General features: G+C 48.9%; 1 protein-coding gene across 6 annotated transcripts in view; it reads right to left on the bottom strand.

The window, feature by feature from the left end:
• KDM2B (lysine demethylase 2B) overlaps positions 1 to 16,326 on the bottom strand; it is a 118,890-nt gene extending 102,564 nt beyond the window's left edge. For 3 of the 6 annotated variants that reach the window (XM_026018766.2, XM_072722795.1, XM_072722798.1), the window contains exons 1-4: positions 15,839 to 16,324; positions 14,632 to 14,776; positions 11,600 to 11,678; positions 10,271 to 10,317 (exon numbers count right to left, since the gene is read on the bottom strand). In XM_026018766.2, coding sequence (XP_025874551.1) covers positions 10,271 to 10,317; positions 11,600 to 11,678; positions 14,632 to 14,776; positions 15,839 to 15,871 — 304 coding nt within the window. In that variant the 5' untranslated portion in view covers positions 15,872 to 16,324. Of the gene's footprint in view, positions 1 to 10,270; positions 10,318 to 11,599; positions 11,679 to 14,631; positions 14,777 to 15,438; positions 15,540 to 15,838 lie in introns of those variants that run through there. The other 3 variants (XM_026018764.2, XM_072722796.1, XM_026018762.2) reach the window with 2 other exon arrangements.
• Between the last annotated feature and the right edge of the window lie 2,178 nt (positions 16,327 to 18,504).

The following is an 18,504-nucleotide window of genomic DNA, read 5'->3' as shown; positions in this document are numbered from 1 at the left end:
TACTGCCTCTGTGGCTTCCAGAGACTCATTCACCCTTTCCAGACTTGGAAGGTGTTTATTTGTAAACGTGGCCCATAGACTTAAAAGAGCCCAACACAATGTCTGGCACGTGGGAGGGTCTGCAACACACTTAGCCACTAGCCCACTGAGCTGATCCGGGTCATGAGGCTCTGAATATGAAATAAGGAGGTGCCCCAACTGGGCAGAAAGGGTAAGGAAGCTCTTTCTCCTGCCTGTAGATGGACTTCTCAGGCACCGCGAGTTTAACCCTGAAGAAACAGCCCCGTAACAGGGTCTTTTATTCTCACTGGAAGAACCAAGCTGGAGGAATGGGTGCCTGGATTGTTCATTCCTTGGTCAGCAACGGCCCACAGGAGGCCACACAATGAGCAGTGGCAGCCTGTGGGGCACCTGGGACAGTGCCAGGAGCCCTGGACTGGGTTCCAGTCCCAGCAACCCTCACTGACCCAGCTCCAAGCCTCAGATGCCTCGTGTGCAAAGACAGGAAAAACTGACCTTTATACTTCTGTTTTCATCGCCATAGAACTCCTTCTTCAAACAGAAGCTTCGACAAGAGCCAAAGGCGTAAATAAAAACAAGTAGCTCCGGTTGAAACAGGAGGGGGGCGGGGGGTAGGGTTTGGTGCTCAGAACTCAGACCTGGATTCCAGGGATCTCCCTTTGAAAACCGCTGGGTTAGGTCTTTTATCAGTCCTCTAGCAGGACCGACACACTGATTTTTAGCCTAGTTCTCAAATACTCAGATCAGAACAGATCCCTTAAATGTGAACTGGGGAGAAGTACGTGGGGGAGGAGACCTAGAGGCTTGCCCCAGGGGTCACTGGGGACACTGGGGCCTGCCAGTCCTCTTCAGTCTGAGCTGGGAGATTAAGAATTAGCCCTCCATCTTCTCAGGTTCCCAGTCTAGTCTGCCACGGATGGCAAAGGAGAGCTGGGCATAAGTGCCAGGTGTCTGAGCAGGAAGCTGAGCACAAGGGAGGAGGCATGTGCCCCCAGGGGACAGGAGGGGCAGGTCAGCACTAAGAATGGAATGTGGCCCTCCACACTTTGGGAAGCAGCCATCCCTGGAGCAAGTGACAGGGACAAACTGCCCTTTGGATCCTGCAAGGGACCCGAAGCCCTGGAACTCTCAGGCTCCTGAAATCAATGGGTTACAGGAGAAACTTTCCACATTGAGCAGAGCCTGGCATTCCTAAGTAGGCCAGCAACTCAGCCCACCCCCCTTCACCACTCCTCCCCCCATCTCATTGGTTCTCTGGACTCCCAGGCTACACACACATCCAACAAATTCCAGCAGCAGAAATTAATCCGTGGCCCCATGGCCCTTGCTTTGAAGGCCCCATCAGTCAGCTCCAAGAGCCGTGGGCTCAGAGCCGGAAAGAGGCTGCTGAAAGTCACTTTGAACACTAATATAAAGCACACTCGGGCACTGACCCCACACTCCTCCTGAGCCCACTCTTCGCAGAGTACCCACAACTGTCCTGCATCATCGTTCTGGAAACCCTATCCTCCTCCACTTTCTGGATTGGTTTTTGTTTCTGCTTCTTGACAGGATCTCCTCATCCATTGCACAGAGGTTCTACTGTTTATTCTAGAAAGCACCAGCCCTGGTTCAAATCTCACTCAGCTATCTCCTAGCAATGAGGCCTTGGGCACGTAGAGCCCTGAGGCTCTCTGGGTCTCTGTTGTGCCCTGGGTTCAAGACCTTGCCTGACCCTCCCAGACAGATGAGCATATGAAGATACAAACCCAGACTAACAAATCAAGGTTAAACCCAATCAGCCAAGAAAACTCAAAAGACACCTAAGTCAAAAACAAAAAAGAGCTATGGATTACAGGACACTGAGAACCAGCCACAGCTCTGCACAGAAGTTAAAAGAACAGCTCCTTGGTCAAATGGATATGGGTATAAATCTCAGCAATTCCACACATTAGCTATTTGACTGTGGATAAGTCACTCTGGGCCTCAATTTGACATCTATGGAATGGGGATAGTGGTAAATACAGTTTGGGTTTTTTATTTAGTTTTTTTCTTTAAGATTTTATTTATTTATTCATGAGAGAGAGAGAAAGAGAGGCAGAGACACAGGCAGAGGGAGAAGCAGGCCCCACGCAGGGAGCCCGACCTAGGACTCGATCCCGCGACCCCAGGATCACACCCTGGGCTGCAGGCAGTGCTAATCCGCTGCGCCACCAGGGCTGCCCTAGTTTTACGTGATCAGACAAAATAATATGGGAGTGGTCCCTGGCCTGTGATAAGATCTCAGTAAGCAGTAGCTAACGGTTAGTAGTTCCAGTCTAAGGAGCTACTCCACAGGGGAGTGATTCCTATTAGGTAAACAGAGGGCAGAAGCAAGTTTAGTTCCCCAAGGCCCAAATGCAGTCAAGATTTTGATTTCAGGGGCACCTGGGTGGCTCAATCAGTTAAGCGTCTGCCTTCAGCTCAAGTCATCATTTCAGGGTTCTGAGATCAAGCCCCATATGGTACTCCCTGCTCAGCAGACAGCTTACCTCTCCCTCTCCCTCTGCCTGCCGCCCTGCCTACTTATGCTCGCTTTCTCCCTCTTTCACTCTAATTAATAAATAAAATCTTTAAAAAAAATTTTGATTTCAGAACAGTAGCTTTCCAGGAAAAGGGAAACAGGACAAAAAACCCAGTGAGCTAGGTGTTCATCTTATTAAAGAGTAAAAAAGGAAACATAACTGAACCCCTCTGAAACCCTTCTTCCTTTGGGGCTCAGGGGCCTCAGACCTCCTGACTTCATGCACCTCCCCCTGCTTGCATTTCTGTCTGTTCCGCCAGGTGGATGCCTCCCGTCCCGTCTGTCCAACCTGGGTTTTCCTCCAGAGCTCCATCCAGCATGGCCAGAACTAAGCCCATCCACATCCCCCACACAAGTCTACTTTTCCTCGGGGTTTGCGTTACAAGCATCACCGTCTCCCAACCACTGAAATTCAAACCCACGTTTGAATCTGATGTGCCATCTGCTGCCTGGGCAACTTGCAAGTCACTTCTCTCCAGGCCTCAGTTTTTCCCACTTGTAAAAGGGGAAAGCAAGACTACAAGGATTCTAAGAACTCTTCCAAGGTTTACGATGTAAAATGTCTATGATTTTTTTAAACCAACTGAAAAAAAAAGGTCTGGAAGCAAGTCAGCTATCGCTGATTTCTAAGGAGTGAGAATTTACCAAGAACAGCCTGTTAACATGCACATGCATGTCTGGTGAGTCCCCTTCACCGGACACAACACGACACGGAGGAGGAGAAAGTCATGAAGCACAAGCATGGGAAACGCCCAGAGCTGGGTTCAGATCCGAACACAATGGTCCACCTATGGGCCACAAGGGTTATTCCTTCTAAGCCTGGGATCCCCGACTGGGAAAGGGAACAGTAACACTTAATTTATATGATTATTGGTGAGGACAAAATGAAGTCATATGATAAACATACAGTAAAAGATAAAGGTGATTATTACCATAATCGGGTAAATAAATGAATAGTGAATGAGGTGATTTGTCATGAAGATTTTTCAAGAAAGGGGGCTAAGGAAAACATCACTTAGCTTGGGTATCCTCATTAGAGAGAAAGACAATAAAGACATAATATGCAGGACCCCATGGCTGGGAGCCATCCCTCAGTGACATAATTGTGGAGAGTGAGTGGGGACCCAGCACTTTATGGATATGTTTTCTCGGAAAGTTTAAAGCATCTTCAGAGGCAACTAGAATTCTTTCCCAGTCTCCCTATCCCCCCAACTCCCAGGCCACAGATGTGAAAATATCCCAGTCTTCTTAAATGAACTATCTGGGGTTGAGAGTATTGGTTGTGGGATGGGAGAGCTGCTCAGGGGACATGCACAATAGAGCATCTAGAAACAGACCCACACAAATGCAGTCACCTGATTTATGACAAAGACAATACGTCAGTGCTATTGAGGAGAAGGTGTTTTTTCAATAATGGTACTGGGATCAACTGGATATCCATACAGGGAAAAAGGAATCTCGACCCCTATCTTGTCCCAAACACAAAAATCAATTCCAGATAAACTACAGATCTCAATGTGAAAGTTTGAACCATAAAGCTTTTTTCAGAAAAACATGAATGTCTTCCAACCCTGGCATGTGCAAACGTTTCTTGAACGAGATACAAAAGAAGTAATAGACCAAAAAGACCTAAGTGGTCTATGTGAAAATAAAGAATGTCTGTTCATTCAAAGATACAGGAGTATGAAAGGAGTATGAAAAGGCAACCAACCCACAAAGTCAGAGGTGATTTTGGAATACATAATCATATCCAGAATATTTCAAGAAACTTTACGTTATGGGCTGAATTGTGTCCCCTAAAATTTATGTGTTGAGGTCCTAACCCTCAGGACCTCAAAATGTAATTATATTTGAGAACACTCTTTAAAGAGCTAATTAAGTTAAAATAAGATCTAAAATAAAATAAGGTCCTAATCCCACAAGACTGACATCCTTACAAGAAGAGATTAGGTCACAGAAACAGAGAAGGAAGGCCACATGAAGACACAGGGAGAAGACAGCCATCTACAAAGCCAAGGAAAGAGGCCTTTGAAGAAACCAACCCTACAACCCTTTGATCTTAGACTTCTGACTACAGAATTGTGAACAAATAAATTTCTGTTGTTCACATCATCCAGTCTGTAGTACTTTGTTGTGGTGGCCCTAGCAAATAAGGCATCTTACAACCAACAGGAGATGAGCCTTCAAAATAACGGAGAAAAAGACTTGATCAGACAGTTCACAAAAGAGTATACCCAACTAGCAAATAAACATATGAACAACGAAGCTCAATTTCATTAGTCATGAAAGAGAGGCAAACTAACACCACCATGTGATTAAACTACGCTCCCACCAACATAGCAACCAAAATGAAACACGAACTCTTGGTGAGGATGTGGAGCAATCAGAACCAGACCAGCAACCCCTGTGGACAATTACTTGACCATATCTACTAAAACCGAATGTATACACATCCCCCATGACCCAAGCAATTCCACTCTGAGGTATATGCCCAACAAAAACGCATCCATCTGTTCACAGGTCATAATTAGAGGGTTCACAGAGGCACTAGACACAGCCTTAAACCGGCAGCTACCTGGAAGCCCATTAATAATAGAATGAATAGGGGATCCCTGGGTGGCACAGCGGTTTGGCGCCTGCCTTTGGCCCAGGGCGCGATCCTGAAGACCCGGGATCGAGTCCCACATCGGGTTCCCGGTGCATGGAGCCTGCTTCTCCTTCTGCCTATGTCTCTACCTCTCTCTCTCTCTGTGCCTATCATAAATGAATTAAAAAAAAAAATAGAATGAATAAACATGTTGTGATACAGTCGCATAATGGAAAACCACAACAATGAAAATAAACCATCCACAACTACACACAACAATCTGGATGCCTTATAAACACCAAGTTGAGCAAAAGAAGCAGAAACCAAAAGAGGACACCTGAAAAAAAAAAAAAAAGAGGACACCTGCCTGATTCCATTGTCATAAAGTAGGAACACAGGCAGAATGCATCCATGCTGTTAGAAGTCCAGGTGACAATGGATGGCAGCAACTGTGCGGGAACACAGGGGTGGCACCTGGGGTGCCGGGTACCATACGTAGTGTGTTCAATTTGTTAAACTTAATCAAGCTGTATGGCTACCGTACGTGGACTTTTCTATATGTAAATTATACTTCAATAAAAAGCTTTTATTTTAAGTGTACAGGGTCCTAAAAATGGAAAGTGCCTTTTTTTTGTTTTGTTTTGTTTTGTTTTTAAAGGTGAGGAGCTAAGAACAGAGACCAGATGCCTCAATTCCTAGACAGCATACAAATAGGGCCGATAGAGAAAAGTCCGTTTTGGGGCATTAGAGAAGAATCTGTAGCTCCAACTTGCCTCAATAGCTGATCCCTTCTCAAACAGCTGCCTCCCAAGATTCGAGGCCTGGGAAGGTGGCAAGAGTCTGGAAGACAGAGGCTAAGATCCCACACTGAGGGTTGGCCCAGCCTTCCCCAGACACTGCCTTCCAAGGCAGAACCCCCATTTCCGTTAGGGGCATGTTTATGTCACCCAGCAACCCTGGAGCGTCCCTCCTTCCCCACTCCCAGATCACTTGCTTCTGCTGAAACTGACCAGGGTTGCGCTAAGCCTGCCAGAGCCAGTCCAGAAACATCTGATGGAAATACTGGTGGGCTGAGAGGGAAGACCTGAGTTGGCAGGATAAAAGCCAGGAGCTGCTGGCTCCTCATCTTTGCCACCACAAGGGGAGAAGCTTGCCCAAGAATGAAACAGGAAGAGGAAGCAAAAGAGGGAACCAGAAAGGAAAAACAAGAGATCTCTTGGAACAGCCTCTCGAGATCTTCTTGGAACACCTAGATCTAGATGTATCTAAAGGTCACACCCCAAACTTATTACGTAAGCCAGTGAATTGTTTTGCTTAGGCCAGCTTGAGTTAATTTGCCGTTTATGTCACTGCGAAGTATGTGCCCTTTTGCGCTCTCAAGAAGCCTGTGTGTGCTCTCAGAGACTAAAATGGTCATAATAATGCTCCACGCTAACTGTACCCCTCCCAATGTAGGAACACCCTATACCTTCACAAACCACTTCAATACCCATACATCCATTTGATTATCACAGAAATGCCAAGAGAGATGGGGTACAAATATTACCCTTCCCTCTTTCTTTGCCATCCCAGACTTGAGAGCTGACAAGGATGTCAGGACCATCTAACTGAGTCCTCTTGCTTCAACAACCAGACGAATGGAGCACAGAGAAAGAAAGAGTAGCCTGCATATGATTAGAGCATAATAAAACTGCAAAGGGTTTTTAAGCTCCTCAAAAGGACCAAGAGCAACACTGTGAAGACTCTGATATTGCCTAAACCTCAGACATGAGAATCTGGCTTTCAACCTTACTCATAAAGAAAATCTCAACAGATCCATATCCTGCCATCATAATAAATAATACTGAGGACTATTCACCAAGCACCCGTCAGCCAACATAATGCTAAGCCTTCATTCATTCTCTTAGAGAATCCTTATAGAGGAAGGAACGTGTGGTTGGCTCAATGGTTGAGCGTCTGCCTTCAGTTCAGGTCATGATACTGGGGTCCTGGAATCGAGTCCTGCATTGGCCTCCCTGCATGGAGCCTGCTTCTCCCTCTGCCTATGACTCTGCCTCTCTCTGTGTGTCTATCAAAAATAAATAAATCTTAAAAAAAAAAGAAAAGAAAGAAAGAAAATGTATCTCCTCAGCCAAGTCCTCGCCAATTAACTGAGATTCTTCTACCAATCAACCCCCCTTCTGAGTATCTGTTTAAACACTTTGGAGTTAATCATTCTGGCTGGAATATCTGACAGAACTACTGGTCAGCTGTCTTCATCCACACAGCCACCAACATCAGCTTTTTTTTTTTTTTTTTTTTTTTTTAATTTTTTTTTTTTTTTTTTAACATCAGCTTTTATGAAACTCAAATCATATCACACCACTCATGCCCCCTGGGATGATGATCATCAAAAAGACAGGCAATAACAAGCTTGGCGAAGATGTAAAGAAATTGGAGCCCTCGTATGTTGCTAATGCGAATACAAAATGGCCAGCTGCTTTGAAAAAGTCTGGCAGTTCCTCAAGTTAAACATAGTTACCATATGACCCAGTTACCTAGGTATAGACCCAAGAGAATGAAAAGAACACCCAAAAACTTGTCCATGAACATTATTTTTTTTTAAGATTTTATTTATTTATTAGAGACAGAGAGAGAGAAGCAGAGACACAGGCAGATGGAGAAGCAGGCTCCATTGCAGGGAGCCCGATGTGGGACTCGATCCCGGGACCCCAGGATCACGCCCCAGGCGGAAGGAGGCGCCAAACCGCTGAGCCACCAGGGCTGCCCCATGAACATTATTTATAACAGACAAGAAATAGAAATAACCAAAAACATCCATCAACTGATAAGTAGATCAACAAGATGTGGTCTATGCACATGTGTCCAATGGAATCTCATTCACCCATAAAAGAGAATGAAGCATGGATGAACCTCAAAAACATGATGCTGAATAAAAGAAGCCAGTCACAAAAGCCACTTAGTCTATGATCCCACTTACATGAAACATCCAGAATAGACAAACCCACAGAGGCAAAAAGCACGTGGTTGTCACTGGTTGTCGGGGGTTAGAAGCTGAGAGGAACTGGAAGGTACAGGGTTGACTTTATAGGTGATCTATGTTATGAAATAACTGCACAACACTGTGGATGTACCAAAAGGGCTGAACTGTACACTCTGAAATAGTTAGTGAATTTTACAGTGTATGAATTTTACATTATTTTAAAAATGTTTTTAACCCTCTCCCAAAAAAAATGATCAGATAGGGGCGCCTAGATGGTTCAGTTGGTTAAGCATCCGGCTTCGGCTCAGGTCATGATTACAGGGTCCTGGGATCGAGCCTCATGTTTGGCCCCTTGCTCAACAAGGAGTCTGCTTCTTCCTCTGCCACTCTCCCTGCTTCTGCTCTCTCTTTCTCTCTCTCAAATAAATAAATAAAATATTTTTAAAAATTATTTAAAAATTAAAATAAATTAAAAAAAAAAATGCCCATGGACGCCTGGGTGGCTAAGTGGTTGAGTGTCTGCCTTTTGGCTCAGGTCATGATCCCAGGGTTCTGGGATTGAGTCTTGCATCAGGCTCCCTACAGGGAGCTTGCTTCTCCCTCTGCCTATGTCTCTGCTTCTCTCTGCATGTCTCTCATGAATAAATAAAATTAAAATCTTAAAAAAAAAGAAGAAGAAGAAGAAAGAAAGAGGTCAGATAGCACAGCTACCACCATTGCCCTACTTTAAAACTATCCAGTGGCTTCCCATCACACCAGCAGTCCCAAATTCCCTGCCAGGGCCTATTAAGGCCCAACATGGCCCCAGCCCTGTGACCTCTCCCTTCTACTTTCCCCCTTACTCATTCTACTCCTCTCCTAGCCTGTCCCTCAATCTAGCAAGTGCTTTCCCACAGCTGGCTTCTCATCAGTCAGGCCTCTGTTCAAATGTACACAACACCCCAGGCCCTCTCTGACCACCCAATCTAAAATACAGCTCCCAGGGGTTCCTGGGTGAATCAATCAGTATGCTGTTAAGCATTGACTCTTGATTTTGGCTCACATCATGATCTCAGGGTAATGAGATCTAGCCCACCATAAGGCTCCACACTGGGCATGGAACCTGCTTAAGATTATCTGGGGGATCCCTGGGTGGCTCAGTGGTTTAGCGCCTACCTTTGGCTCAGGGCATGATCCTGGAGTCCCGGGATCGAATCCACATCGGGCTCCCTGCATGGAGCCTGCTTCTCCCTCTGCCTGTGTCTCTGCCTCTCTCTCCCTGTCTGTGTCTCTTATGAATAAATAAAATCTATTTTTTAAAAAATTCTCTCTCTCCTTCTCCCACCATTGGGTGTGTGTGTGTACACATACTCTCTCTCTAAAAAAAGTAAATAAATAAAATACAGCTCCCATCACATTCTATCCCAATACCCTGCTTTATTTCTTCATAGGCTTTATCACCTTCCAAAATGATACAGATTTTTAAAACCTGTTTACTTATTTGTTGCTTGTCACTCCAGCCAAGAGGAAAGGGATCTTGCCTGTCATGTTCATACCTCTGATCTTGCTACCATGTAGGAGCTAATTGATAAACACTTATGAAAAGAATGGATTTATTAAAGGATTTCCATAATATCTGAAATGCCACTGACTACCTGGTCTGGTGTCCAGAAGCACTAAGTGATCAGCTACACTCTGCAGGTGCTCAGGGAGTTAACAAGCATTTGCTGGGCACTGGGTGTTAAACCCCACCCTAGATCTGTCTGGAACCCTGAGGAAGCAGGAAGAATGATCCCTCCCCTCTGAAAGTCTGAAAGTCTTTCAGGGGTCACAAAGCACCCAGTGTTTACTCAGCAACCCACAAACAAACGCAAAGGAAAGATCTAAGATTGTATTGCTGATGGAGGCTAGGGTCCAAATCAGCCTCATAAAACTGTGTGCTGGCAAACACTCTTTCATACAGCTTCTTATGACTTTGCAATCTGACCTGTTCTCCAGAACCAGACGGTTGCAGCTCACACCTGCTCCTGCCTCCTCCCACAGGGACTTTCTTTTCAGAGGCAGTTAAAGGTCTAAATAGGTGGGTGGTAAAGAGCTCCTGCCCCTTGTACTCCCTACTTTGGGCATCTCTGAGCTGCACACACAGCAGGCAACTTACCCACTAGGAGTTTGACATCTCGGACTGTGAAATCAGGGTCGGGCATCCTGGAAAAAGAGAAGTACAGTCATTTGCCGGGTAGCCAAGAACAAGAGAGTTAGACCCAACTCTGGGGGCAGGGGAAGGCCATGTTTCCAAGAGCATTCCCTTGTCTCAGTTTGGGAACCCAAAATGAAATCATCTAGAGAGAAAGTGATAGACCAATCAGTGCCCCCCAGAAAGGGTCAATCTCCAACCACTGAGCCCTTTCCTCACCCCGGTAGGCAAACCAACCCCCTCACTCTTCCCAATATGAGCTCAGCACTGCCACAGAAAAGACAGGAAATCCAGTATCCATGCCACTTTTGAGAGGAAGACTGAATCATCATGTGTCCTGGGTAAGTCCCGAGCTGGGCACTCAAACACCTGCTTTCTTTTAGGGTGGGCAGCTCTCTCTGTGTCTCTTCCGCTAGCAAACACTCTCCATAAAAGGAGTTGTATGGAGGGTTGCAGGGACCTCTTTAAGTTGAAAGGGGAAAAAAAGACACACATCATTCCAATTCCAGGGATTCCGTAACACCGCTCATCATGATTATGGTGACCTTCACTATTAATTAACAGTGATGTCAAAGGTTTGATTTCTACCCTTGGAACGAGACTCTTGAGCAAGCCTGGCAGTAGCTAGATGTTGGAGAAAGAGGCAAGCTGGGATGACACCAGCAGCCTCCTTTCCACCTCCGCCCTGGGCGGAAACCTGTTCTTCCAGCCTTCCTCCTGGATCTCTCCCCGACCCCACCTGGATCTCTGACAGATCTCTAAGAGAATGTAAACCAAACAAGACACAGTGGAGGCAGGTGCTGGGGCAGGCAGAAAAAGAGAAGACTTGGAGCCTAGCATCCTAGAGAACATGCCCTGCACAGAAGGGCACCACTTTCCCACATAATGGGAGTCTGAGAAGAAAAATATGTATCTAGGTGCCCTTTCTTCTGGGCTTAGAGACTGGCCAATCCCTTCACAGCTCAGGCGCTGCCTCAGTTTCCTAACTTGGGAGAGAGGCACAATTCTCTTTAGGAAGTCACCACACCTAACTGGGCTAGGTCAGGGAAAGACATCAACACGCGGTTTATGTACCCTCTGTCCTCTCTGCCCAAATTCTCTGGAAAAGACCAATCTTTGGAGGGTTTTTCCCCTTTGCCAGGCCTTGAACAAAGAGATACTATCCCCAGATAATGAAGAAAGAGCCTTCTCTGTGATGAGAGGTGGGGAAAAGGATAGAAGAAATCTATCCTGAACTATAAACTACATCAAGGAGAAAGATGTGGGAAGAAACAATTCATTTCAGCAACTTACTTAATCCCCAGGCCATCCTTTTCTCGAAATATCAGGGGAACCCTGAGCGCTTCTCTCTGCACATACTCGTAGTTGAAATCTGTTTGGATATCGGAATTAAAACAGGTTAGTTAAGTCAGAGAAGAGAGATGAACCACGATCAGCAGGCCGGAGGAAGGAACATGGTGATACTAGATGCGAGCACCAGTCTAGGGCACCAGCTCTCCTGTAAAATGACAGGGAAATGGAGCAGGCAAAGCCCAAGAGAAGCCATGCCAACTACCCGCTCCTCTGCCTACTCCGTCATTCCCTGCATGCCCCACGGGTCAGAACTTGTCAATGAGCAGCCCAAGGCCAGGGAGGTTGAGGAGGGAGACTCATGAAAGAGCCCCTCACAGTAAAAGCCCCAGCAATCACTGAGAAAGAGGGAAAGAGAAATGCACCCCAAGCTGAGTTCAGAAAGTAAAGGCAGAGCAAAATTGAAGAATACCACCTGGGAGGATCTGAAGCCCCAGAGAGGAGGTTGGGAGGAGGGTTCTCATTGTAGCTGAGCATCAGGGAAGATCTTATTGTAATATCCTGCATAGTGAAGGGGAGGGGGGAAAAGCTGGTTTCCCTGGAAACTGTGTATTTGGTGCCAAAATAACTAGAGAACTGGGCACAGCTTTGTTGTCTTAATAGTGTAATTCTGCTCCGGTTACTGCCATCCTTGCTTCCCCTGCGTAACTGACCAGGGCGCTCCCCTCAGGTGAAGGTAGCGTGAAGGGGGCACAGCGAGGCCCAAGGCAAATCCACCAGGCAGCTCTCTGTCTCGGGTTTGTCTAGCGTAGACCCCCAAATCCCTTATTGAAAGCCCTGGAGAATGAAGGAGGCCTTCATTTCTATGTTCCTTGAGTTCCAAAACCAGGGGATCTGACCCAACCTCATTCCTAAATATGGAGTTGAGGAAAGCAGAGATAAACCATCACAGCCTCAAATCCTCAGGTGAACTCAAGCAATCCACAAGGCCACAAGCCCTCCCTAGTCAGCCAGAGGAGAGACAGGAGAGATCACAGGCCCCTGAAGCCCCTGCCCCATGGAAACAGTTCACCAGGGCAGCTTGGTGGGGGAGGAGGCCAAGGCAACTCAGCTCAGAGCAGAGGAAGAGAACAAAACCGGAGCTGGGGAAAGCCCTGACCTTAGCAGCTCAGATCCCCAGGGGCTCACAGTGAATGGGGATTCCTAAGGATTTAAAGGCAGAGAAGTTTAAGAAGCTTCTATTTTGAATCCAGGCTAAGGGATCCTTCTGTTTCTCAGCTCCTCCCTTGAAGTTTTGGGGCCGGATCTGAATTAACTACCAAAACGCTAGGGCTCTCTCCTTTGAAAAGAGCCCAGACAGCAGATTTAAGGTCTCTCCCTAGCTGGAATTCACCCCCTACACACCCACACCCAAAGCAGACCACCCCACTCCCCCCAACTCTCCTCAGCTTCAACTTCCACAAATGAGCTTGAGAAAACACTCAGATCTTGGGCTGAGAATTCCTCACAAATGACTAGGAAGTGTCTGCATGTAGTTTTCTCATAGGATCCACCAAACTCAGTAAAATGGGAAAGAAATGAAAGGAATTAAAAGCCCACTTGTGCTAAGGAAATTTAAATGTATTTGAGACTAGCCCCCCCCACCCCCTAGACTGTCTGCCTGGATATGCAATGTTCTTAAGACCTGGCTGGCTGGAAGAAATTTCTTCTTCCCTCCCCCAACCACGACCTCCTACCACTGAAGCCCAGCACCCCAGGAAGCAGTTGGGGACAAAAGACAAACTTCAAAAATGCAAAGCCAGGACTGTCCCTTCGGGGGGCTAACCTACAGTCCCAGCCACTCAAGCAGAACCTGGAGGGGAAGGCACTTCCTCTGTTATCAGCTCACTGAGGGATGGAAGGGATTTCCAAGGGGGATGGAGGGAGGAGGTGTCAACAAAATGGAAATGGTGTATTATAAAGGAAACTTGAATATCTGAGAGGAAAAAAAAAAGAACTTAGAAACCCCAGAGAGCTTAGGGAAATACCTAGGTAGGCAGGGGCATCTCCAAAACTCCAACCCCACAGGCAGAACCACAGGTCACGCAGGGCCTCTGGAGGCCTCAGACCCAAGCCAGAACATCACCCCAATGTTGGCAGGATACCACCAGACAACATTCTAATACTAGGGTCAAGGAGAAACTCAGGCCCTGAAGGTATCAGACTGGGGTGGCACCCCAAACCCCAGAGGTTTCCTCAACTTCTCTTAAACTGGCAGGGCCTACAAGGGACAGAGCCCTCAAGGTCTCACGCTGAGAAGAGGCACTGTTCCCCAAAGGGGTACCCCAAGTTTTCGCTTCAAACTACAGGGGTCAGGGATCTCAGCCTGAAGGCTGAGGGGGTCAAACTCTCTTTTGAGTCCCTACTTCAAATTGTCAAGGCTGAAGGGCCAGAGGCCTCAGGTATACGTGCCGGCTCCAGCCCTTGCTCCAATCTGGCAGAGACCAGAAGGTTATGGGGTTCCATAGACCCGAGGGGCTGACGGGGCATCATTCAGTGACCCGAGCATCCTCAGCACCAGCTCCTAACTGGCAAGGCCGGAAACGGGACGGGGTTTTGGGAGGCTTCAAGGCCTGGGGGGGGACCTCATCCCAATGACCCAGGGGCACCCCAGCCCCTCTCCGGGCCAGGCAGCCGCACCTCAAGCAGCACAGGGAGCTGGGCTGGCTCTGGGAGGGGTGGAATGCGGCGCACATGTCTTCCCTCCGTCCACCCGTCGGTCCCCAGGTCCCTCCGACCGCCGGTCCCCTAGCTCTGCCCACCCTGGGGCCGGCTGTGGGCGCGGGCCGGGTCTAGGCCCACGCCCGGCCCCCGTTCCCGCCTGCCCTCCTCCTCGCCACCCCACCCCACCCCCCCAGTGCTCGGCCTCGTTTCGTCACCGGATCCCCTGGAATGGGGGACGCGGGCGCGAAATACGAACCCAGCCACCGGCAGCTCCCTCCCCACGTGCGCTCGGCCCGCGGCGCGGAGAGCAGCCCGAAGAGGGGGCGCCTCACCTTTGCCCTCCATGGCGTGCACGAAGTCCCCCTGGTACAGCTGACTGCGCAGCTTCTCCTCCAGGCTGAAGCCGCGAACGCTGACGATCTCCTCCACGTCCGACAAGTCCTCGTTCTCGTCGTATCTCTGGCGGTCAATCGGGCGCTGCGGGGACCCAAACCAGAGAGCCCGAGGCATTACTGGGGAACTGGGGGTCGCCTCTTACCCTAGGCCCGGCTCAAGCAGGTGCAGGAGTTGCGCACCCCTTGCACCCCACCACTGCGACCCGAGCAACTTTGCGCAAACGCCAAAGATGCTGAAAATCAAGATAACGAGGGGGGCCCGCGCCCCCGGGGGCCGGCTGTCCCCTAGGCAGGGCACTCCCCTCCTGCATCTTTGGAGGCAACGTAAAGGACATGGGGGGGCTCTCCCTTGCCCCCACCCCCGATAGATGCTGAGTTTTGCCCACTCGGCCGGGAGCCCGGTTATGTAACCCGCTAAGGGGGCTCGGCGCACGGGCTGGCGGGGTATTGGTAGGCCCCGGGAGGAGCCGCCGCAGCGCCCCGCTCGGCGCTAATAGCAGCCCGGGCGGCCGCGGCGGCAGAGCCGGGAAGCCGGAACCGGGGGCCGGCGGCATTTCTAAGACTGGAGCCGCCCCCGAGCTACTCGGGAAGCTGGAAAGCTGAAATGGAAGGGCTGAGACCCCAGCCGCCCCCGCCGACCGACCGCCAATGCTAAAAGAAGAGGTGGAGGGGGAGGTCGGGGCTTGGGAGGGGGAGAGGCAGACGGCCCGCCACAAAGCTCCCATCGGAGACCCCAAAACGCACCAGCAGCTGCCTCATCTCCCCACAAGCGCGCGCGCACACTCACTTCCTAAGGAGACTCCCCCACCACTCCCCGCATCCCCTGCCTCCTCCCTCGACCGCCCAGCGCCGGGCCCTGCAGCCCCCCAGATTCCGGGCGAACCCCGAGCCCGCTCAGCCTCTCTCCACGCCTTTCCCCGCTACCACCTCCCCACTTAAGTGTCTGAGACTCTGAGCCTCACAAGGGACTGGAGGAGTAAGCTGCTTGCTTCCTTTTGCATGCAATTTATTATATTTTTTCCGGTCCTCTTGCAAAATACAGAAAAGGAGAGAAAAGGCAGCAAGAAACAACAACAACAAAAAAAAAATAGATCTATCATTACCAGATACAGATTTGGGGAAAAAAAAAAAAAAAGCTACACACCAATCTTCTTCCAGAGTCTTTCTCTGCCTCCATTTTTTTAGGAGAGTTCACCAATTAATTGTCAACACTCCTGCCCCCTGCATTTTGGCGGAGGGGGGAAGGAGGGAAGACCAAAGAAAACAAACCAAAAAATAAATAAATAAAGCAAGCCAGAGCCGAGATCTACAAAGTTTTGCACCAACACTTAAGCAGATCCGTTTGCAAAGTCCTAGGAAACCATTTTCAGCAGTTGTGGGGGGGGAGGCGTCGACGTCATAATCCCCGGAACGTAAACATTGTTGCCGATCGCGCTCTGAGCCTGCGGCCGGGCTAGTGGAGGGGGCACTCGGCCCGGGATGGGGGGGGCGGGGGCGGCTGCCGGAGGAGATGTGGGGCGGGGAGGGCGCCCGGGAGGCACCGGGCGCCGTTAGCGCCCTGGCATCGCTGTTTTGTTGTTGGGTCACGAGTGCGCCTTGCACGCAGGCGCCGCCGCCGCCCGGGAGTTGTGTGCAGAGCTGACTTTTGGAGGGCTGAGTTGCAGGCGGCGGGCGCATCCCGGAGATGGCGGGGCAGGGAGGGAGGGAAGGAGGAGGGGGTGGGGAGGGAGGTGCAGATTTGCACGGCTGGCCTCAGCAGGAGGCGCGGAAATGCAAGCCGAGCTTGCCGGCTAGAAAGCCCCAAGGCCTGGCACCCCCAAAAACGACCCCCCACCTCAATCCCTGCCCCCATTGCCCACGGCCCCCGCGGGCCACCCCTCTTCCTCTTCCTTCATCCACCCCACCCCATTACCTACGTGGCCGACCCAAATTGAAAGCGCTTTGTATATATAATTGATTTTTTTTCTTTTCTGCTGCATGTCTTGGGGTTTTTTTTTTTGGGGGGGGGGCGACCCTCTCCAGACCCCCATATGCGGACCTGCCATATGGAGGAGACATTTGGGGGCTCAGGAAGAAATTAGCGCAGCTCCATACCTGTACGGACTGCATAACTTTTAAACTCCCGGACTCAAATATATGGACACACACACACACACACACACACACACACACGCAGGTACAGGAAATACGGCCAGACTAGAGCCTTTTCGGACCCAAGCTGACCGGAAGATGTTGCCTTTCATTCATTCATCCTGCCCGCGTCTGTGGAGTCCTTTACTAGGCGACAAGCCCTGAAACAGAAGTTGGACAGTTTTTAAAGGTCCCTGCGCTCGCCAAGAGAAGGAAATAGATGCTCAGGAGTGAAATACCGAGAGAATCGGATCTGGCGCCTCCTAACGCAGCTGGCAAGCAGGCGAAGGGTAAGCCCTTATTGGCCGTTCATTGGAGAAAAGTTGGTGGAAAGGTGCAAGGCGCTCTGGGATGGGGTACGGGAAACTTTGGGGCGCCCCTTAATGAATCCTGTAGAAATTCTTGGCAGGAGGTATTGGCTCTCTCTTGCTTTCCCTCAATATACCTGGTTGGCTGTGTCCACCCCCAAAACTGGAATCCTAAAGGTGCCATCCTGTAATTCTATTATGAAAAACAGTCAAATCAACTTTGATTATGAGAAAAGCAGGCCCTAAACATTCCTCCAGTCCAACTAGGCCTGATCTTTGGGGTAACGATCAGGAGGACATGAGGACAGGGCACCAAGGCTACAATAAAGGAACAGTATAGATGCTTATAGCAGGCTTTGCCAAAACAAACAAACAAACAAACAAAAAACCCACAAGCAAAAAAAAAAAAAAAAAAAAAAAACCCACACACATTTTTAGTTCTATCATTAACCCTGTGGGTTGGTTGGAACGGGTCATTTCACAGATAGAGAAACTGAGGCTCAGAGAAATGATCAATCAAGGTGATTCCTCTGCCCCAATATCATCCCTAGTCAACACTCCACTCAGACAGATGTGTGGAGAGGAAGTGGCTTCCCCATTAGACATTGGATGTGAACCATCAGCTCTGTATTGGTCACCCTAAGAGACAGCTTCCCCCATACTCACCTTAAAATTTCCTGTCCTGTCTTTGTATATTCTTTTCCACCCACCCCTAAAAACTGTTCTTTGAATTTTGTCTTAATTCCAGTCCACTAGATGGCAAATGTCAAAATTTGTTTCCAAACTGAAATAGCCCAGGTTAGCTTAGTAGGATTGAGAAGGGTTTTGCCCTTAGCCTCTGTCAAGAATCAGGGACCATCTTATTTGCTTCTTTCTCACAGAAGACCCCTTGAAGGGTAATAGTCTTGTTATTCCTCATGTTACAAATGAGGAAACTGGGTCTCAGGCAAAGCCCTTCACCCAGGGTCACAAGCTCGTAAGTGTAGTTGCCAGCCCAAACTGGAGCCTGGTTCTGCCATCACAGGCCTTTTTGGATATTGACCACCTTCCTTTGCTCCCACATAATGAAATGAACATGTGCAAAGGAGGGCTTCCAGGCTGGAGGGTCATGAAAAGGAAGCTAAGTACAATCAGACAAAACCAAAATAGAATGCTTGATCCTAATTCACCTTTCCTCCCAGAGATCCATCTCTCCCTCCCGATGTGGCCTCAGATCCAATGGCCAGCACCTCAGTGCAAAAACAGTTAAGTCCATATATCACCCTAATGGGGACTTTCTGGCTTGTCAGAGTGGGAAGGAGTTGAGTAGTCACCTAATTTAACCCCTTCTCTTTACAAACCATGAGGAAACTACAGACCAGAGAGAAGAATG

Source organism: Vulpes vulpes, chromosome 10 (genome assembly GCF_048418805.1).
Source record: "Vulpes vulpes isolate BD-2025 chromosome 10, VulVul3, whole genome shotgun sequence".
Lineage (NCBI taxonomy): Eukaryota > Metazoa > Chordata > Mammalia > Carnivora > Canidae > Vulpes > Vulpes vulpes.
Note: the sequence above shows the minus strand (reverse complement) of the source record. Positions and strands in the feature narration are given on the sequence as shown.